The 15,626-nt window shown below is 38.4% G+C and overlaps 1 protein-coding gene across 4 annotated transcripts in view; it reads left to right on the forward strand.

The window, feature by feature from the left end:
• The first annotated feature begins 4,551 nt into the window (after nt 1-4,551).
• LOC136864120 (oxysterol-binding protein-related protein 11) overlaps nt 4,552-15,626 on the forward strand; it is a 353,345-nt gene continuing 342,270 nt past the window's right edge. For 2 of the 4 annotated variants that reach the window (XM_067140720.2, XM_067140724.2), the window contains exon 1: nt 4,552-4,699. In XM_067140720.2, coding sequence (XP_066996821.2) covers nt 4,653-4,699 — 47 coding nt within the window. In that variant the 5' untranslated portion in view covers nt 4,552-4,652. Of the gene's footprint in view, nt 4,700-7,531; nt 7,614-7,977; nt 8,192-8,604; nt 8,755-15,626 lie in introns of all 4 variants that reach the window. The other 2 variants (XM_067140721.2, XM_067140722.2) reach the window with 2 other exon arrangements.

Below are 15,626 nucleotides of genomic sequence, written 5' to 3' on the forward strand. Positions count from 1 at the left end.
TTGACCTTTCCTAAAACCGAACTGCCTCCTATCGAACCAGTTATTCATTTCGAACCCACTCTCTCCCGGATGCAAGCTCACAGCAGCGTGCCCCTAACCGCACGGCCAACTCGCCCGGTAATCCTCTTCATCTGAGTCAATTGTCCTTGTTTGAAAATACTAGACACCACCAGTGGCGGTTCGTGCATGAAGGGCTTTTGGGTGCTGCCCCGCCACCTTTACTAAAACATGTAACATAATTTCACTCTAACTAACTATATAAAGAGATGGATAAATGTAGCAAAGTCTAACTTACGGTGGTGTGTTATTCAGTTATACAATGTTATCTTTATTGTTTTGGGTGTAAACGTTTCGTTTTTCTATTTTCAAAGATATGGCAAAGGCTGTCTGACCGTGGCGTCCGTTTAACAAGCACGATGTTTTCTCTTTAGTCATTAGGCGGTCGGGTGTTGGCAGGAGAGCCCTCAGTAAGTTCCTTGAGTTTAACAAATGTGAGGGGTGCGGGAGGAGCCTTGGGAGACGATGCTGGCTTGTCAGGGGTGGAAGAGTGCTTAGAGCATTTAATACTTGAAGGATATATGGTCTGTCCGGCAGAGCCCGTAGCAACGTCGCCAACAACTTTGCAATTTACCTAGGCCTCTTCCCCACCTCTTATATTAACTGTTGTTAGAGGCTAACTCCAAAACTATTTAAACAATTCAGTTCTAAACATAAGCTAAAATAAAGATTTAAAATCTAATCATAAGGTGACGGCACTATTTGTACGTTGGTCACATTGATTTGAGATTTGAGGAAGACGAAATGAATTCGGGCGTGCACTGTTTATTTGTTCTCAGTGTGTGTGTTTGTGTGTGTGTGTGTGAGTTTAAGTGCCATTGTAGTGTAGTGTTGTTGTGCAAATGTTCAGTAGATAATGCTACCATGATAGTTTAAATAACAGTGTAAATTCTACCTTCAGTTTTAAGTGTCGTGTTAATATCTTCATTCATGTGTTTAGTACTTATCTGCCTATTTGAAAACTTAATATTACAGTCCTAATTTAGGAAGACAAGGAAGATGAATTCTGTAATTATTATTTTAGGTAGTGGGGGGAATTTAAGTTTTGAAAATAGGATAGAATTAAAGAAGTTAGGGCCTCCTCGACCGAATTTAAATATTGCACAAGAACAGAAGAGTTACAAGAACAAAAATGCATATACTATGATTGTCAGTCCGTCACTTTATAAGAAGGCTGACTGAATGTGTGGATGTGAGATAAGGAATGCGTTCTTCTGTTACTCTTGTTTAGCAATGGATGTCTTTGACGCTCCATAGACATCAGTTGGGGTATCAGACATAAAACACCTGGGGGAAATGTGAAAAAGCATAAAATGAGCGAGAAAAATATAAACGCTGGTATTGAATTTACTATGCTTGGTAGCGTAGATATTCGATGCCAATTAGACAGTGCATACAGACTTAAAATTAAACAATCAAATGAACAGGTTTCGAAGAATCGATACATTCTTAGTAAATTAATTGATGCTATTCAGTTCTGTGGGAAGTTTGAACTAGCGCTCAGGGGCCACGATGAGACATAGACACCTGATAACCCAGGTATTTTTCGAGGTTTAGTCAATTTAATGTCAGAGCTAGACAGCGCACTGAAAGAACATATCGAAAGAGCAAATAACAGAGTATTTTTGGCGTTATCTAATACCATACGGAACGAGCTTCTGAATTCAATCTATGTCGTGTGCCTTCAAATGATTTCGGAAGTGATCTCTCAAACACATTTTGTGGCAATTCACGTTGATGAAGGGAGCCTCCGTGGCTCAGACGGCAGCGCGTCGGCCGCTCACCGCTGGATACCGTGGTTCAAATCCCGGTCGTTCCATGTGAGATTTGTGCTGGACAAAGCGGAGGCGGGGCAGGTTTTTCTCCGGGTACTCCGGTTTTTCCTGTCATCTTTCATTCTAGCAACACTCTCCATTCTCATTTCGTAGCATCTATCAGTCATTAATATACATCACTTTGAAAGTGGCGACCCCATCGTAAAAATAGCCTATATATAATTCATTCATTACATCCCTGACCCGGTCAATGACTGGAAAACAGGTTGCAGGTTTTAATTTTTTTTCACGTTGATGAAACCACCGATTGTTCCACCTTATCGCAACTCGTTCTTGTTGTACTGTACGAGCTGGGCAGCAAAATAAATGAAAGGTTCATAAGTTTTTTGTTGCCTGATAATCACTCAGCAGAAGGCAAAGCAAGGGTCAAGGTCGTTTACAAAAACGCTCATTTTGTGCACTGCTACGCGCATCATTTAAATTTAATTGTTGAGCGATGTGCTTCTCAGAACAAGCAGGTCAGGATCTTTTTTAGCAATTTAGTAGGGTTTTCATCATTTTCCTCAAAATCTATGAAACGAACTGCTGTTTCGGACGAAGTGGTAAAAAAGCGCATCCCAAGAAATGCTACCACATGGTGGAACTTCAAGGCGCGATGTGTAAGTACGGTTTTTATGTACAGAAATTAAATATCGAGGTGTCTCGAGAAGATCGCCGATGACTATAATGACTATTCGACACTGAGAAAAGCCGTAGGCCTAGGGAATCTACCGTTTTTTGTTCAATGACCATATGTCTGTTGCCAAACTCTTCCAGCCTTGTTTATATCCGAGGTATAGGATAATTTTCCGCAAACTGAATTTGGAATTGCTGCTAGATTGTTTCCTATTAACCAAATTGAACTAAGGCATGAACTCTCTGTTTTATACGGCAGACGTGATGTTGCTAACGCTTCAGGTGCCCTAACTCTTCTGACATGTATTTGTGATAACAATCTGGAAGTACTTCTTTCCGAGTCAATTAAGTTATTACGAATTATTTGTACAATTCTGATGGCGAGGTCAGAAAATGAAAGGTGCTTCTCTACGATGAAAAGGATTAAGTCGTTCACTAGGAATACCTTGGAGGAAGACCGACTCAACGCGCTTGCTATGTGCTCCATCGAGAAACAGCTGTTGGCAGTCCCTAGCTTCAACAAACGTGTCATCAACTACTTCGCGGAGCAGGAGTGGAGAATGGATTTTGTATACAAGCAAGTCAGCTTAGGTATCGTTACCTACTTTTTGTATTATTTTCATGTGTGTCTTCATCCCTTCGTTATTATCATCGTCATCATCATCATCGAAGTACGAACCTTATACTTATAATAACAATTGACTGACATTTCGTAATCTACTAGAATTGCTTTTTGTATCAGTTGTTGAGTTTTCTTGTTAGTGGTATTCGCTCTGCTGTCTTCACCCTTAGATAGATACATGAGCCCTTTCCTTTTCCCTACATATGTTGTAATGTATTAGCCTATGTTCTTTTCAACCTCTACCTAAAAAGTATATTGAGTCATGAATTTAGCGGTTTTGTGAACATAAGTATGCTTTTTGCCGATGTTTTAAGGGTATGTAGATTGTAATGCTTCCGGATTTCCTATGCTTTAAGTTTCTACTTTTTTCCGCTTCGCGATATTATTTGATTTTCGCTACGGGATCGTTCTGCCTCGGATGAATATACCCATTTAGCTAGTGTCATCGGATTATCATTATTATTATTATTCATCTACAATTGTCGTGGTGCTGGTCAGTGTTAACTGGGCCGTTGGAGGTGGGGGGAGGAGATGATGGCACAGCCCTGCCAGAGTAAAATGTCACGAACCGCCACTGGACAGCACCTAAATGTATTACCACAAATTGATATACCGGTAATGAACTACCTGTATATAGACACAGGATGTCAAGTTTAACATGTTTATTAAGTATGGATACATTGTTAAATGAACCAGTATTCAACATTTAACATTTAACGTGTTGATGGTGTCACCACTTAACATTTAACATGTTGTTAAATGTTAATCAGTGGAGAACGGCCTTAAAATGCTCTTTAGGCAAACACACATTTTTGTGAAACACTGGAACTGCAAATTAACTTGAAACTTTAAAACTCACTGAAACGAATGGAACGGCAGTAAAATACTCACCATCCACCTTTACAAACTAAACGTAATCTTCTTTCCCTATTACAGTGAACTGTTTAACACATTTCTTCTGAACTTCACAGTTGAATATGGTAAAATCTGTAATTTCGTCACTTTTACACCACTTACTGGAATAACCTCTAAATTATGAACATTAAAATAAGAATAATAGGTAACACCACCTTTCCAATACTAATCTTTCCTTATATTTAGGATATAAATATTACAGGAGTTTTAACATTTGTAATATAACCTCTAAATACTAAAAACATCTCACACCCGTAAAAAAATAACTAGATAACCAATAAAAAGGACACTGGAACACTATTTACACGAAAGAATATTCGGTGGATAATTAAATCGTGAATTCCAGTATGAAGATTACCTCAATCAACCACACACGTGCGCGGTACAAATCATAGTGAATGTAAACATTTTGCTACATCCCACTATACGAGGACCAAATTGACGGCCATTTCGTTATGTATCGATATATTCAATCTTGTTCGATAATATTCTAGCTGGTGGTCAGAATGAAAGTTCTTGTAGTACTCCCTGATTGGCGATCTGTACTGGGATGTAGTAAATTGTTGGATTTGTTGGTTATGAGTTATGATGTGATTTAACATGTGTTTATGTTTGAAGTGTTACCTCGATTTGTAGATATGGCTTTTGGGCAGAGGTAACTTGTTTATTGAACGGCATTATTATGCTGTTGTTGTCAAGAAGTTATTTACATCCTCTACTGCTACAGTGATGTTTGTCGTTTGAACTCATGTTTTTAATTCTTCACTGTTATTGTTAATGTTTGCATTTATGTCTTTAGTAAGAGTGTGATTATTTTTTTAGGCTGATTCACCTTGGTGTATGTTTGTAGTTTGGTGTGGCAGACGTAGGCTGTGCGTTACTATTCTGCCGTCACTCTGTTTTACTGGATATCTGTCATCTTTTGGTTTTGTCATTAGTTTCAAGAGATAATGCCCTTCTCTTCATGTGAACACCGAGCCTTTATCCATTAGTTTACGGCGGACAGTTACTGTCGTATGTTGAATTCTCAACAAATGCACATTAATATTTAGAATCGAACGTTAACTGTAAGCAGCTACTTTTTAAGATTAAATATTAAGTATGTACATATAACCGAAAGTTATCTTTACGAAGCTGTTGGAACATCAATTAGACAAATAGAAAAACCAAGACTGCTGTTGTGAGTCATTCTGTAATACCTCATATTTTTTTAATGCGATGATAAACCATGTTACTGGTAAACTATTTCAGCGGTCGGTAACGTGTTGATGGCTTAATTGTCTCATTTTATCGAAATTTAATTTTTGAAAATTGAGGTGACAAATTACCCACTATAAGATATATGTAGGAGGCCTACCAGTAATTATGCTATGGTTGAATTTGTCAAAACTCCATCCTACTATCTTCAAATAGAGGACAAGTGACTTTTTAGGTTGTTTTTGTTTGGGTCATCAGTTCATAGACTGGCTTGATGCAGTTCTCTTATCACCCTATCCTGTGCTAACCTTTGCGTTTTAATGCAACTGTTACTATACATCCTACATCTACTCTAATCGGTTTATCATATTCGTGCCTTTGATCCACCTCTACTGTTCTCACTGCCTGTAGGATATCTAATTGTAAAACAGGCCGGGCTTAGTAGGTCGGACAGTAGAGCGCTAGCCTTCTGAGCCTAGCATGGCTGGTTCGATCTTGGCTCAGTCTGGTGGTATTTGAAGGTGCTCAGATATGTCAGGCTCATGTCGGTAGATTTACTGGAACGTAAAAGTCTGTGGGACAAACTTACGACATCTCCGAAAACTGCAGAATTAGTTTGTGGGATTTAAATAACCAGTGACATTAATTTCGAACTGTTAAAGGAAAACTGTGTGTAGACAGTAAGTAGGCACATAGTGGTATATCTTAAAACCAATAGTAGTTGAAGAATCGTTAAACCATCAGGTCCGGGAGAATGTTTTACTGTATGTTTGGTCACGTTTAAATCCTCGCCATTCGGGTTGATAACATGAGGTACAGTTGTCACGAGGTGATTCGGTTGCATGTAGTATAATTATTACGAGATTGGTCACATCTAGTATAAATGTCTTAAGATTATTTGGTCACATGTAGCATAATTGGATTTGAGAACTTCAAGATTGGTAGTCTGAATATACATATTGTAAGATATCCAGACGCCACCACTTTGATAGCTGAATGTAAAGATGACTTGGAGAATATCAGACTTAAAGTTAAGAAGCAGAGTGGAAATATGGGACTGTATCTTAACATTTGTAAAGTATTAAAAACAGGATTGCAATCGAACATTAAAATCAATGATGATGTGTTGAAAGTAGTGTATAGTTTCTGTCTTCTGGGATCAACCATCAATAGCAGTGGTTCTGGCAGTCCAGAAATTTATCGCAGAGTAACTCTTGGAGAGGCAACCTTTAGAAGTCTCGAAGATCTGCAAATGCCCTGATGTGTCCATGCACACTAAGATCAGAATAGTTAAAAGTTCTACTTTTTCCATAGCTGTTATGGTTGGACCATAAAGAGAGGGCGCATTAATACCTTCGGGTTATGGTGCTGGAGGAGACTTTCACATAGACCTTGGACCACCAACTGATGTCGACTTGATGGCACAGAGAGAGTGAGAGAGAGAGAGAGAAATAATAACAGGTTCACCAGTATAGTTTCCCAATTTTAATCTATTATGGTAGTTATGACATTATTATTATTATTATTATTATTATTATTATTATTATTATTATTATTATTACTACCAAGCAAATGGACATGTATTTTGGGTCATGTAGCTATCAGCTTGCATTCGGGGGATTGTGAATTCAAACCCCACTGTCGGCAGGCCTGAAAATGGTTTTCTGTGGTTTCCCGTTTTTTATTTTTTTATTTTTATTTTTTTTATTACACGAGGCAAATGCTGGTGGGGCTGTACCTTAATTAAGGCCATGGGTGCTTCCTTCCTACTCCTAGCCTTTTCCTATATCATTGTTGACATAAGACCAATGTGTTTTGGTGGGACATAAAGCAAATGACACTAAGACTGAAGACCTCACACATTCTCCAACTTGCTCATGGACTTGCCTGTACACACGCAGAAAAATCAGCCGCTGACAGATTTACTTCAAGCCAAGCCTTAGGTGGTATAGGGACAAAATTCTACCACACACGGTCCGGCTTACCTATCATCTTAGAACTGTGCAGGCAAGACGGACGCTAGTGTGTTGATCCTGTCAATGCTTTCTTCTAAGTCTTCAGTAAAATTCAGAATATTTCAACAAAGCTGTGATAAAGTAGGATCAGGATGTAGGGAAGAGTTTTATGGTGGAAGAAACATATCCTCTAGCATCCCCTTGTATCAAACATGATACAGTCATTCTTTATTTTACTTTTTCATGAAAGTGAGGCCTCATATTGCTAAGTAACCTATTGTATCAATTTCTGGTCACGTTCCTCTGTTCGTACGTAAATTGTTTTGTCATACCAGCAGCAGCAGCAGCACTAGGTGTCAGCACGTGTTATTAGCAATGCATGTTGGAGCTAAATCAAGATGAGTCACAAGAAAGAAGGTAAATATTAGCAATAATCTTATTTTTTAGATGTAACTTTGATAATCATGTACCGTGATGCCTGTAGAGAACATAAATATCACATCTGTGTCAAATAATTCATTTTAAGGTCGTGGAACATACATGCGTTTGGGACCCTACCACTTTCTAGTCAGTAAATACAATATTGTATGCTGAGAAGTATCATTCCTTCCACGGGCAACACGAGATTGGTTCTGCATTTGTTTAACCTAAAAATCTTTGAATACTTGTATGTAGTATTTTGAACATATTGTTCTGGTAGCTTCTGTATTTAATATATTGCGTTATTATCTGAGTTTATGTTTACTGCAGGTGTTACACTTGTATTGATTTTTGTTTTCAGTATTGAAACTGCATGAAATATCCGAGTTGTTGGATGCATAGGACCCCAGCAATTCCAATTTGGAGTTCGATAATGATGACGAAGCAGATATTCAAACATTGACTCTCCCTGCAGAAGATGAAGATGTTGATGCTGTTGTTGATAATGCCTCAGCTTCCACTTATATTTCTAGCAGAGGGAAAGGTTTGAACCAACAGTGGCATCATAAAAATGAGTAAGTGTCTGTAAATATCCAACAGTAATATTAATAATTCGGGAGGTGCGTTGGTTCAAATCCACCCCACCAGTGACCCTGAAGATGGTTTTCTGTGGTTTCCCATTTGCATTCAAGGTATATGCCGCAATTGGCCTCTAACTGTAGGCAACAGCCGATTTTTTTTCCCATTCATAGATTCTACACTTACACTACATCTCCACACCGCACCTACACACACAAGAAAGGATCTAGAGACTAGGCAAGCCAAATGTTCTCTAGCACTATAATCCATACACTAAAAAAGAAAATGTTTATACAGTAGAATATTAATCAATATTTAATACATTTTTACAAAATAAGAATTTACCTCAGTTTTACAAATGGCTAACCGAGATTAGGTTGTAATTTGTTCTCTTTTCTTGTTTATCCAGGTTTGCAACATCCTATCTAGATGTGCCTGTAGAAGATCCTGTAGCAGTGGATTCTAATCCGCAGCTCCAGTTAAAAAGAAAGTTTTGATATTTTGAACAGTATTTGAGGGAAGACTGTTTCTAAGAGATGGCTGATTGTACTAATCAAAGGTATGTGCTGCTAAATGGGAAGTCATTGAACAGAACAGCAGATGAAATAAGAACATATTGCAGTGCTAGTATTGCTGTTGCATTGATTGGTTTCCAAAAATGAGAATGTGTTGGCAACAGAAAACTAGATAGATTATAATACCGTTACCCATTAATTTCAGATAATATTCTACCTGCTAAGATGTAATTAAACAAACTTGCAGATGGCAATGTGGTCAGTGCAGAAGGTAAAAGTTTGAACAGATTCTGGGAAGTAAGACCAATGTTGACCCATATCCAAAAATTCTTGTCTTCAGCATCCTCGTCTTCGCAGTGTGTCAATAAATGAGCAGAGGGTCCCGTTTCATGGACAGGTTCGAATGGAGCAATACGCGAAAGGGAAACCCCTGCCTGTCGGTTTAAAGAACTTCGTTGTGGCAACACCTAAGGGTTTTCCATTGGATTTCATCATGTACGAAGGAGGAAGTAGAGGTATTGTTCCTTATCATGCTGCTGATCCAGAGAAACTGGGTCTATGTGGGAAGGTGGTTTTGAAACTGTCGGATACCTTGACCGAAGGGTCGACAATCTTCATGGATAGATATTTCACATCTATTTCACTTCTTGATGACAATTTATGAACACACAGAGCCATACTAGCTAGTGGAACAATCATTCCACGATCTGTGTAGCTGAAAGCGGACGATGTTGTGAAGCATGAAGGGAGAGGAAGCAGTGACCAAGTGGTGAGAATGGGTGAAGAAATAACCACTGTAAAATGGTATGATAATCGTCCAATCTTTTTAGCGTCTATAGCAGGGTCAGCCAACTGGCTGGCATGTGATGTAAGAGAGCCCGTGTGACGGAGAGCCCCTGTGACGTAAGAGCGCAGAAGGTGGGGAGCCGCTGTCGTAGAGTGAGATGAAGAGACAGCCTCGTTTTGTAGTAAACATATGCATTGCCGTACGTAATGGTGGTGTTAGTGGTACAGTACATAAGTATGGATGAACTGGGCACATCACGGTGCGACAAGCTATCTACGCCTCCAATCTTTAGATCTTTATGGGAAGATCTATATTTATTTGTTGAAAATGTTAGGAATGCTACAGCTAAATGTTTAGTTTGTAGAAAAGAGCTACAGTATGTAAAAAGATATAATTTACAATGCCACTACAGTTTGTGTCACACTACAGATTATGATCGGTATCAAGGCGAGGAAAGGGTACGTGTATTTACGGAACTAAAAGGTAAATTAAATAACCCTGTCAAGCATTCGATCAGTGAGTCAGCAGTTCGATTGAGTTATAAAATTTCATATTTAATTGCAAAGAAACTTAAACCATTCAGTGATGGTGAATTCTTAAAGGAATGTTTAATTATAGCAGGTGAGGAGTTTTGTCCAAATATCATTGAAGAGTTCGAAGCTACCAGCTTGTCCGCACACACAGTGTCGAGAAGAATTCAAGGCCTATCTGAACTGACAAAAAGCTTCCGGGCATACTCCTTAACAATTGGCGAGAGCACAGATATTTCTGACATGGCCCAACAAGCTGTTTTCATTCGAGGGGTTGAGAAAACATTACAATTTGGGAGGAACTACTGGATTTAGTGCCTATGAAGAATACCACAAAAGGCATTGACATTTTCAACTGCATTGTAAGTGTTGTTGAAAATGCTTCCTTGCCATGGAACAAACTAGTTTCAGTAGCAACAGGTCATGCACCTTCTATGGTAGGACGCAATTCTGGAGTAGTTGGGCTCATAATACAAAAAATGAAGACTCAATATAGCTCACACACTTGTTCCAATTCACTGTATCATACATTTAGAAAATCTATGTGCGAAAAGCATTGAACTGAACAATGTAATGACCGCAGTGGTTAGAATTACTAACCTCATAAGATCAAGGGCCTTACGTCATCGGCAATTCAAGGAATTCCTAGCAGAAAGTGACAATGAAATTGGTGATTTGCCTTATCATTGTTCTCTTCGCTGGCTTAGTCGAGGCAAAGTACTCAATGCATTTTTTCAACTACGACAAGATATAGCTACATTTATGGAGCGACAAAATGTGCCAGTCGCCGAACTATAAGATTGCATATGGATTTGTGACCTCGCATTTCTTGCAGTTTTAACAGGTCATTTGAACATTCTAAATGTTTCTCTCCAGGGAAAGGGTTTAATAATTACAGAAATGTTTGATAGAGTGAAATCATTCAAATTAAAATTGTGTCTGTGGGAGCGTCAGTTCATGAACAGAACTATTCCACATTTTCAAAAACTACTTACAGTGTTTGAATGTGCTATAGCTGAGGATATTGATAGGTATGTCAAATTCATAATAAACCTTTATTCAGAATTTGATTCTAGATTTAACAATTTGGAGTGTCTGGAAACTGATTTTCAACTTTTAACCACGCCATATTCAGTTGTTGCAGATAACGTTGATCCAGACATAGAATTAGAGTTAATAGATTTTTACAGTGTGATAGAGGACTAAGAGTGGGCTACGATAGTTCGAGAGACCAAGACCCTTCACGGGCTGTAGCGTCTGGGAGTAAGTACTAAGTAAGATAGAGAACTAAGAGATAAATTTGTAAATAAGGATTTGTGTGACTTTTATAGACATTTTTCACAAAAAAGGCTTTCCCGATTGCATAGGTTTGCAGCAAGAAATGTTGAGTATTTTCGGTTCCATGTATGCCTGTGAACGACTCTTTTCTATTTTAAAAAGCAACCAGACCAAAACAGAGACGCCAGTTGTCAGATCACAATTTGAAGTGTCCTCTTATACTTAGCTTTTCTCAAACATTAACTCCAAATATTGAAAAACTAGTCAACAAAAAAAGACTACAAAAATCAAGGAAACCCACGAGTGGCAACTGGGTATCGATGTAATGAGGTAAAACGTATGTTTTGAGTTTACAGATTACTCTTTGTACTATTTTTGTTGTAAAACTGATCTGTTTGTTACTATTAGCACTCTTTTTTACAGTGGATGGTATTGTAAAACACAGCAACTTTTTGTTCATTATCAGTTCCGAAGATGCACCGAAAAAACAAGTTTAGTTTGTATATGTAGAAATAAAGTTGCTTTATAACTCTTACGCTACTTCATAACAAAGTTACATTACAATAAAGTATGTGGAGAGAAATATGTACTACACATACCGCATTGTACTACCTGCAGCCCTTGGGCCTCCCCCTATGAATGACGTTGTGTTTCCCCTCACCCCTCTAGCCTTCACTTTTCAGTTACAGTACTAAGTACTTCGTTTCGCTGCCCGAGCAGAGTGTGTGACGTGTTACCTGACATCACACGTACACGCAGTTGGCTGACCCTGGTCTACAGAAAGTGATGTTTTGCTCACCGAAAACTGCAGAAGTAGTCCAAGAAATATGGCAAGTACATGCAAGTTCCACTCCATACCTTGTAAAACTACACAACATTTTTATGGGAGGTGTGGATTTTCTGGACCAAATCAGCCACAAACATGCGATGAGGAACAGAACCAATAAGTGGAAGTTAAGAACATTCCACCACCACATGTTCGATTTTGTTATAGCTGCATCTTGGATCGAGTACCGCCAGGCGGCTCTGGAAAACAAGTGGAACAGGAAAGTTATTCTACCATATTTCCAATTCAAACTTGATATTGCTGAGGATTTGATATTCCGCAATAAGAAGGAAACGCAGCAATATCAAGAGTCAGCGGAAGAGGGAGGGGAAGAGATAGCTGCACCGAAGTGTGTAAAATGAACACCAACACAGCCGCTCCCACTGGTGCCAAAGAGATTTAAGCATGCTTTGCATTTATCCAATATGACTACCGCACAACAGAACTGCACGGAATGTAAGGCTTTTTTATGCTTCACCCAAGACGAACGGTATCCGCAGCTTTTACTCCCAGGGAAAGCTGCTGTAGGATGATGAACCTTAGTGCCAGCAACAGCTTTGCAGATTCATGAATATTTCTAAATTCTACTTAAAGGTGATAACAACAGGACTGAAATACTTTCATGAAAATTGAAACTTGTTTCGTAACATGAAAACTTAGTATTTGTGGTCTTACAGTGAATTATATTTTAAACAAAATGTATTCTTTTTTGTGTGATTTGTCTTGGTGGAGACCCAATGTATCAAATGTGATACATACCCTCCTGAGTAAAGGAAACTGCACATTTTTTTCCCCCGTGAAAATGTCAGATAGTGCAGATATTGCAGCTTTCATGTTTGACTCGGGACTCTAGAGGTTAAAATGATAAGAAAATGCGTGAGGTATTGAATGATTAGACCTTAATGCAAGGTATTACAGTGTTCCCTCCCTTTTCAGGGTCATTTCTATGACTGGCAGAAGCTTTTACTTCTTTTGTATTTTAATTTATAGTATCAGGTGACTGCCGCTATGAAATACTAATCTTATTGTCCATGGCATGGTAAAATGGAAGTTGCACATCATACTGGTAACTTCACACTATCATTGCAAGGATGCTAGCAACCCATTAGTGCATAGCGTCTGAAAAATCGGACATCATAAAAAATAAAATGTGTGATATTTATGCATGGTTGTAAGCCTGCGTTACTCCCTTGTGCTTCAGAAAAGCTGTAGCTAACAAGAATCAAGAATACATCATTCTTCATTCTTACCATTCATTGTTGAATCACACTTATTGCCAGCATGGTGGCAAGATAGTACAGAGTTTTGAGCAACAGGCGAGATTTTTATTTATGATTGAATAAATATTTCCAATAATTGTAAACTTAGGGATGGATCATATTTTTGACACTCCTATGCATGTAACAACACACAAAGATGTCAATTAAGTCTATTATTGACATGACAGTGGCTTGTAAACATTGCTGTCCTGAAAATCAGAAGCTATGCTCAAAGAGTCCTCTTCTCTCAAACATTTGTATTCTCTTACTAGTTTGATGGTGAGTGAAATATTGGAAGATTTCGAGGAAGAACTGACATTTGGAGAGGAGCAGCATTTCAAACCTCCTGATGATGGATGTGCAACGGTTGATGATGAAATGAAAATGAAATGGCATGTGGCTTTTAGTGCCGGGAGTGTCCGAAGATAAGTTTGCCTCGCTAGATGCAGGTCTCTTGATTTGACTCCCATAGGCGACCTGCGCGTCGTGATGAGGATGAAATGATGAAGACGACACATACACCCAGCCTCCGTGCCAGCAAAATTAACCAATGAAGGTTAAAATTCCTGATCCTGCCAGGAATCGAACCCGGGACCCCTGTGACCAAATGCCAGCATGCTAACCATGTAGCTATGGAGCCAGATGGTTGATGATAATGACAGATGAGTGTGAGTGTAATCTAAATTTCCTTGGTAGAAACCTACTTCTGAGTAAATGTGAAGGAAAAATTGCTTCAACAGAATATGAAAAAGGGAAGGCTAACTCCTGGTAGTCAAAATATTACTGAACGTTCTACAGATGGAGCTGTAAAACCAGAAAAGCGTGTAAAAGGAAGCAGTCGTACTCAGAACAAGGCTGTGAGTGAAAATTCACCAACGTGTCCACTAGTGTAACATTTTAAAATTAATTTTGATATTTTGTTAATGATAAGATCTTGTAAATGTTTTTTTAATGTATTCACTCAGGTAACATATTTTTACATTATCCAACCAGACGTCTGGTAGAATTTTGAGGTATTTGATATGACTGATGATGCCCCACAGAAGGGGCGAAGCATGTCTCGATGATTTTTAACGATGTTTAACTAATATGTTAACATCTTGTATTGTATTGAATAGGTCGAGTTAAAATAAATTTCTTATATTATTATAAATTAAGATTCTTTCAATACGGAAAAAATGATTTTCATTACTTGTCACACAATATGATGCGCAAAATTGTAAAATTCCGCTAGACATCTGCCAGTGGCTATAGGATACCTTTCTACCTTCCCATGTGTATACAGCAATATAAAATGAAAGGCTGAAAGAAATTGGACTTGGTGGAAGTGTAGTCCTACCTCCCATTGATGCAGGTGGAACTGAATCAAATAGGGGGCATACAATATTCTCTGATTACTACTTGACATCCCTGGAATTGGCAAGACATCTGGCTTCAAAAGGAATTCATGCAACAGGGACAGTTCAAGAAAACCAAAGAAAGAAAGGCGGACGGGAAAAAGAAGGGGATTGTATGACTACTGGAGTTTTGATGGTGTGTTGCTGGTGTGCTGGAATGGCAACAGTGTTGTTACTGCTGGTACGAACTACAAACAGATGGAGATAAAGCGGTGCACTAAGATGGTCCAGCATAAAAAAAATGCAGTGTTTGTGCCGCAGTGAAAGCTGCTCAAGTACTATAGAGGAATCCAAAGAGTGGTTCAGCTTGACCAGTTTCGACTTCATCCGAAATACTTCTGTAGATATCAAAATCAGTAAAAACATAAACGTAAATAGCTTATGCATTATTGTGACAAGACTGTAGTGGAAATTGTAGGTCTACTATACAGTGTAAATTGGATAAGGTAATCCAACTCTCTACGACTGCCTAGCTTGCAACATTATTGTACAATATAATGCTGAGTAACTAGTGTTGTTGTACTGACCTGAGTGCATAGTGTCCGAAATATTGGATGTCCCATGTAAATAAAGCTATCACTTGTATGATCATTCTGATAGTTGGAACATCTTTCTGCAATTATTAAGAGTAGAAATATGTAGATAAATTGAAATAAAACACAAAAAATAACTATGTACTAATGGGTTAATTAGACCCAGTGCATTATTATGGATTTGTTATCAAATCATATGGTCATGCATGGCTGCAGACTGTAGTTGGCTAAGCACTCGCCTTCTATGCTCTTGCTTACAGGATGAGTTTCCATTGCAGTCGATTGATATTTAAGAGTGCTTAAATG

The sequence above is a fragment of the Anabrus simplex genome, chromosome 2 (assembly GCF_040414725.1).
Source record: "Anabrus simplex isolate iqAnaSimp1 chromosome 2, ASM4041472v1, whole genome shotgun sequence".
Taxonomy (NCBI): domain Eukaryota; kingdom Metazoa; phylum Arthropoda; class Insecta; order Orthoptera; family Tettigoniidae; genus Anabrus; species Anabrus simplex.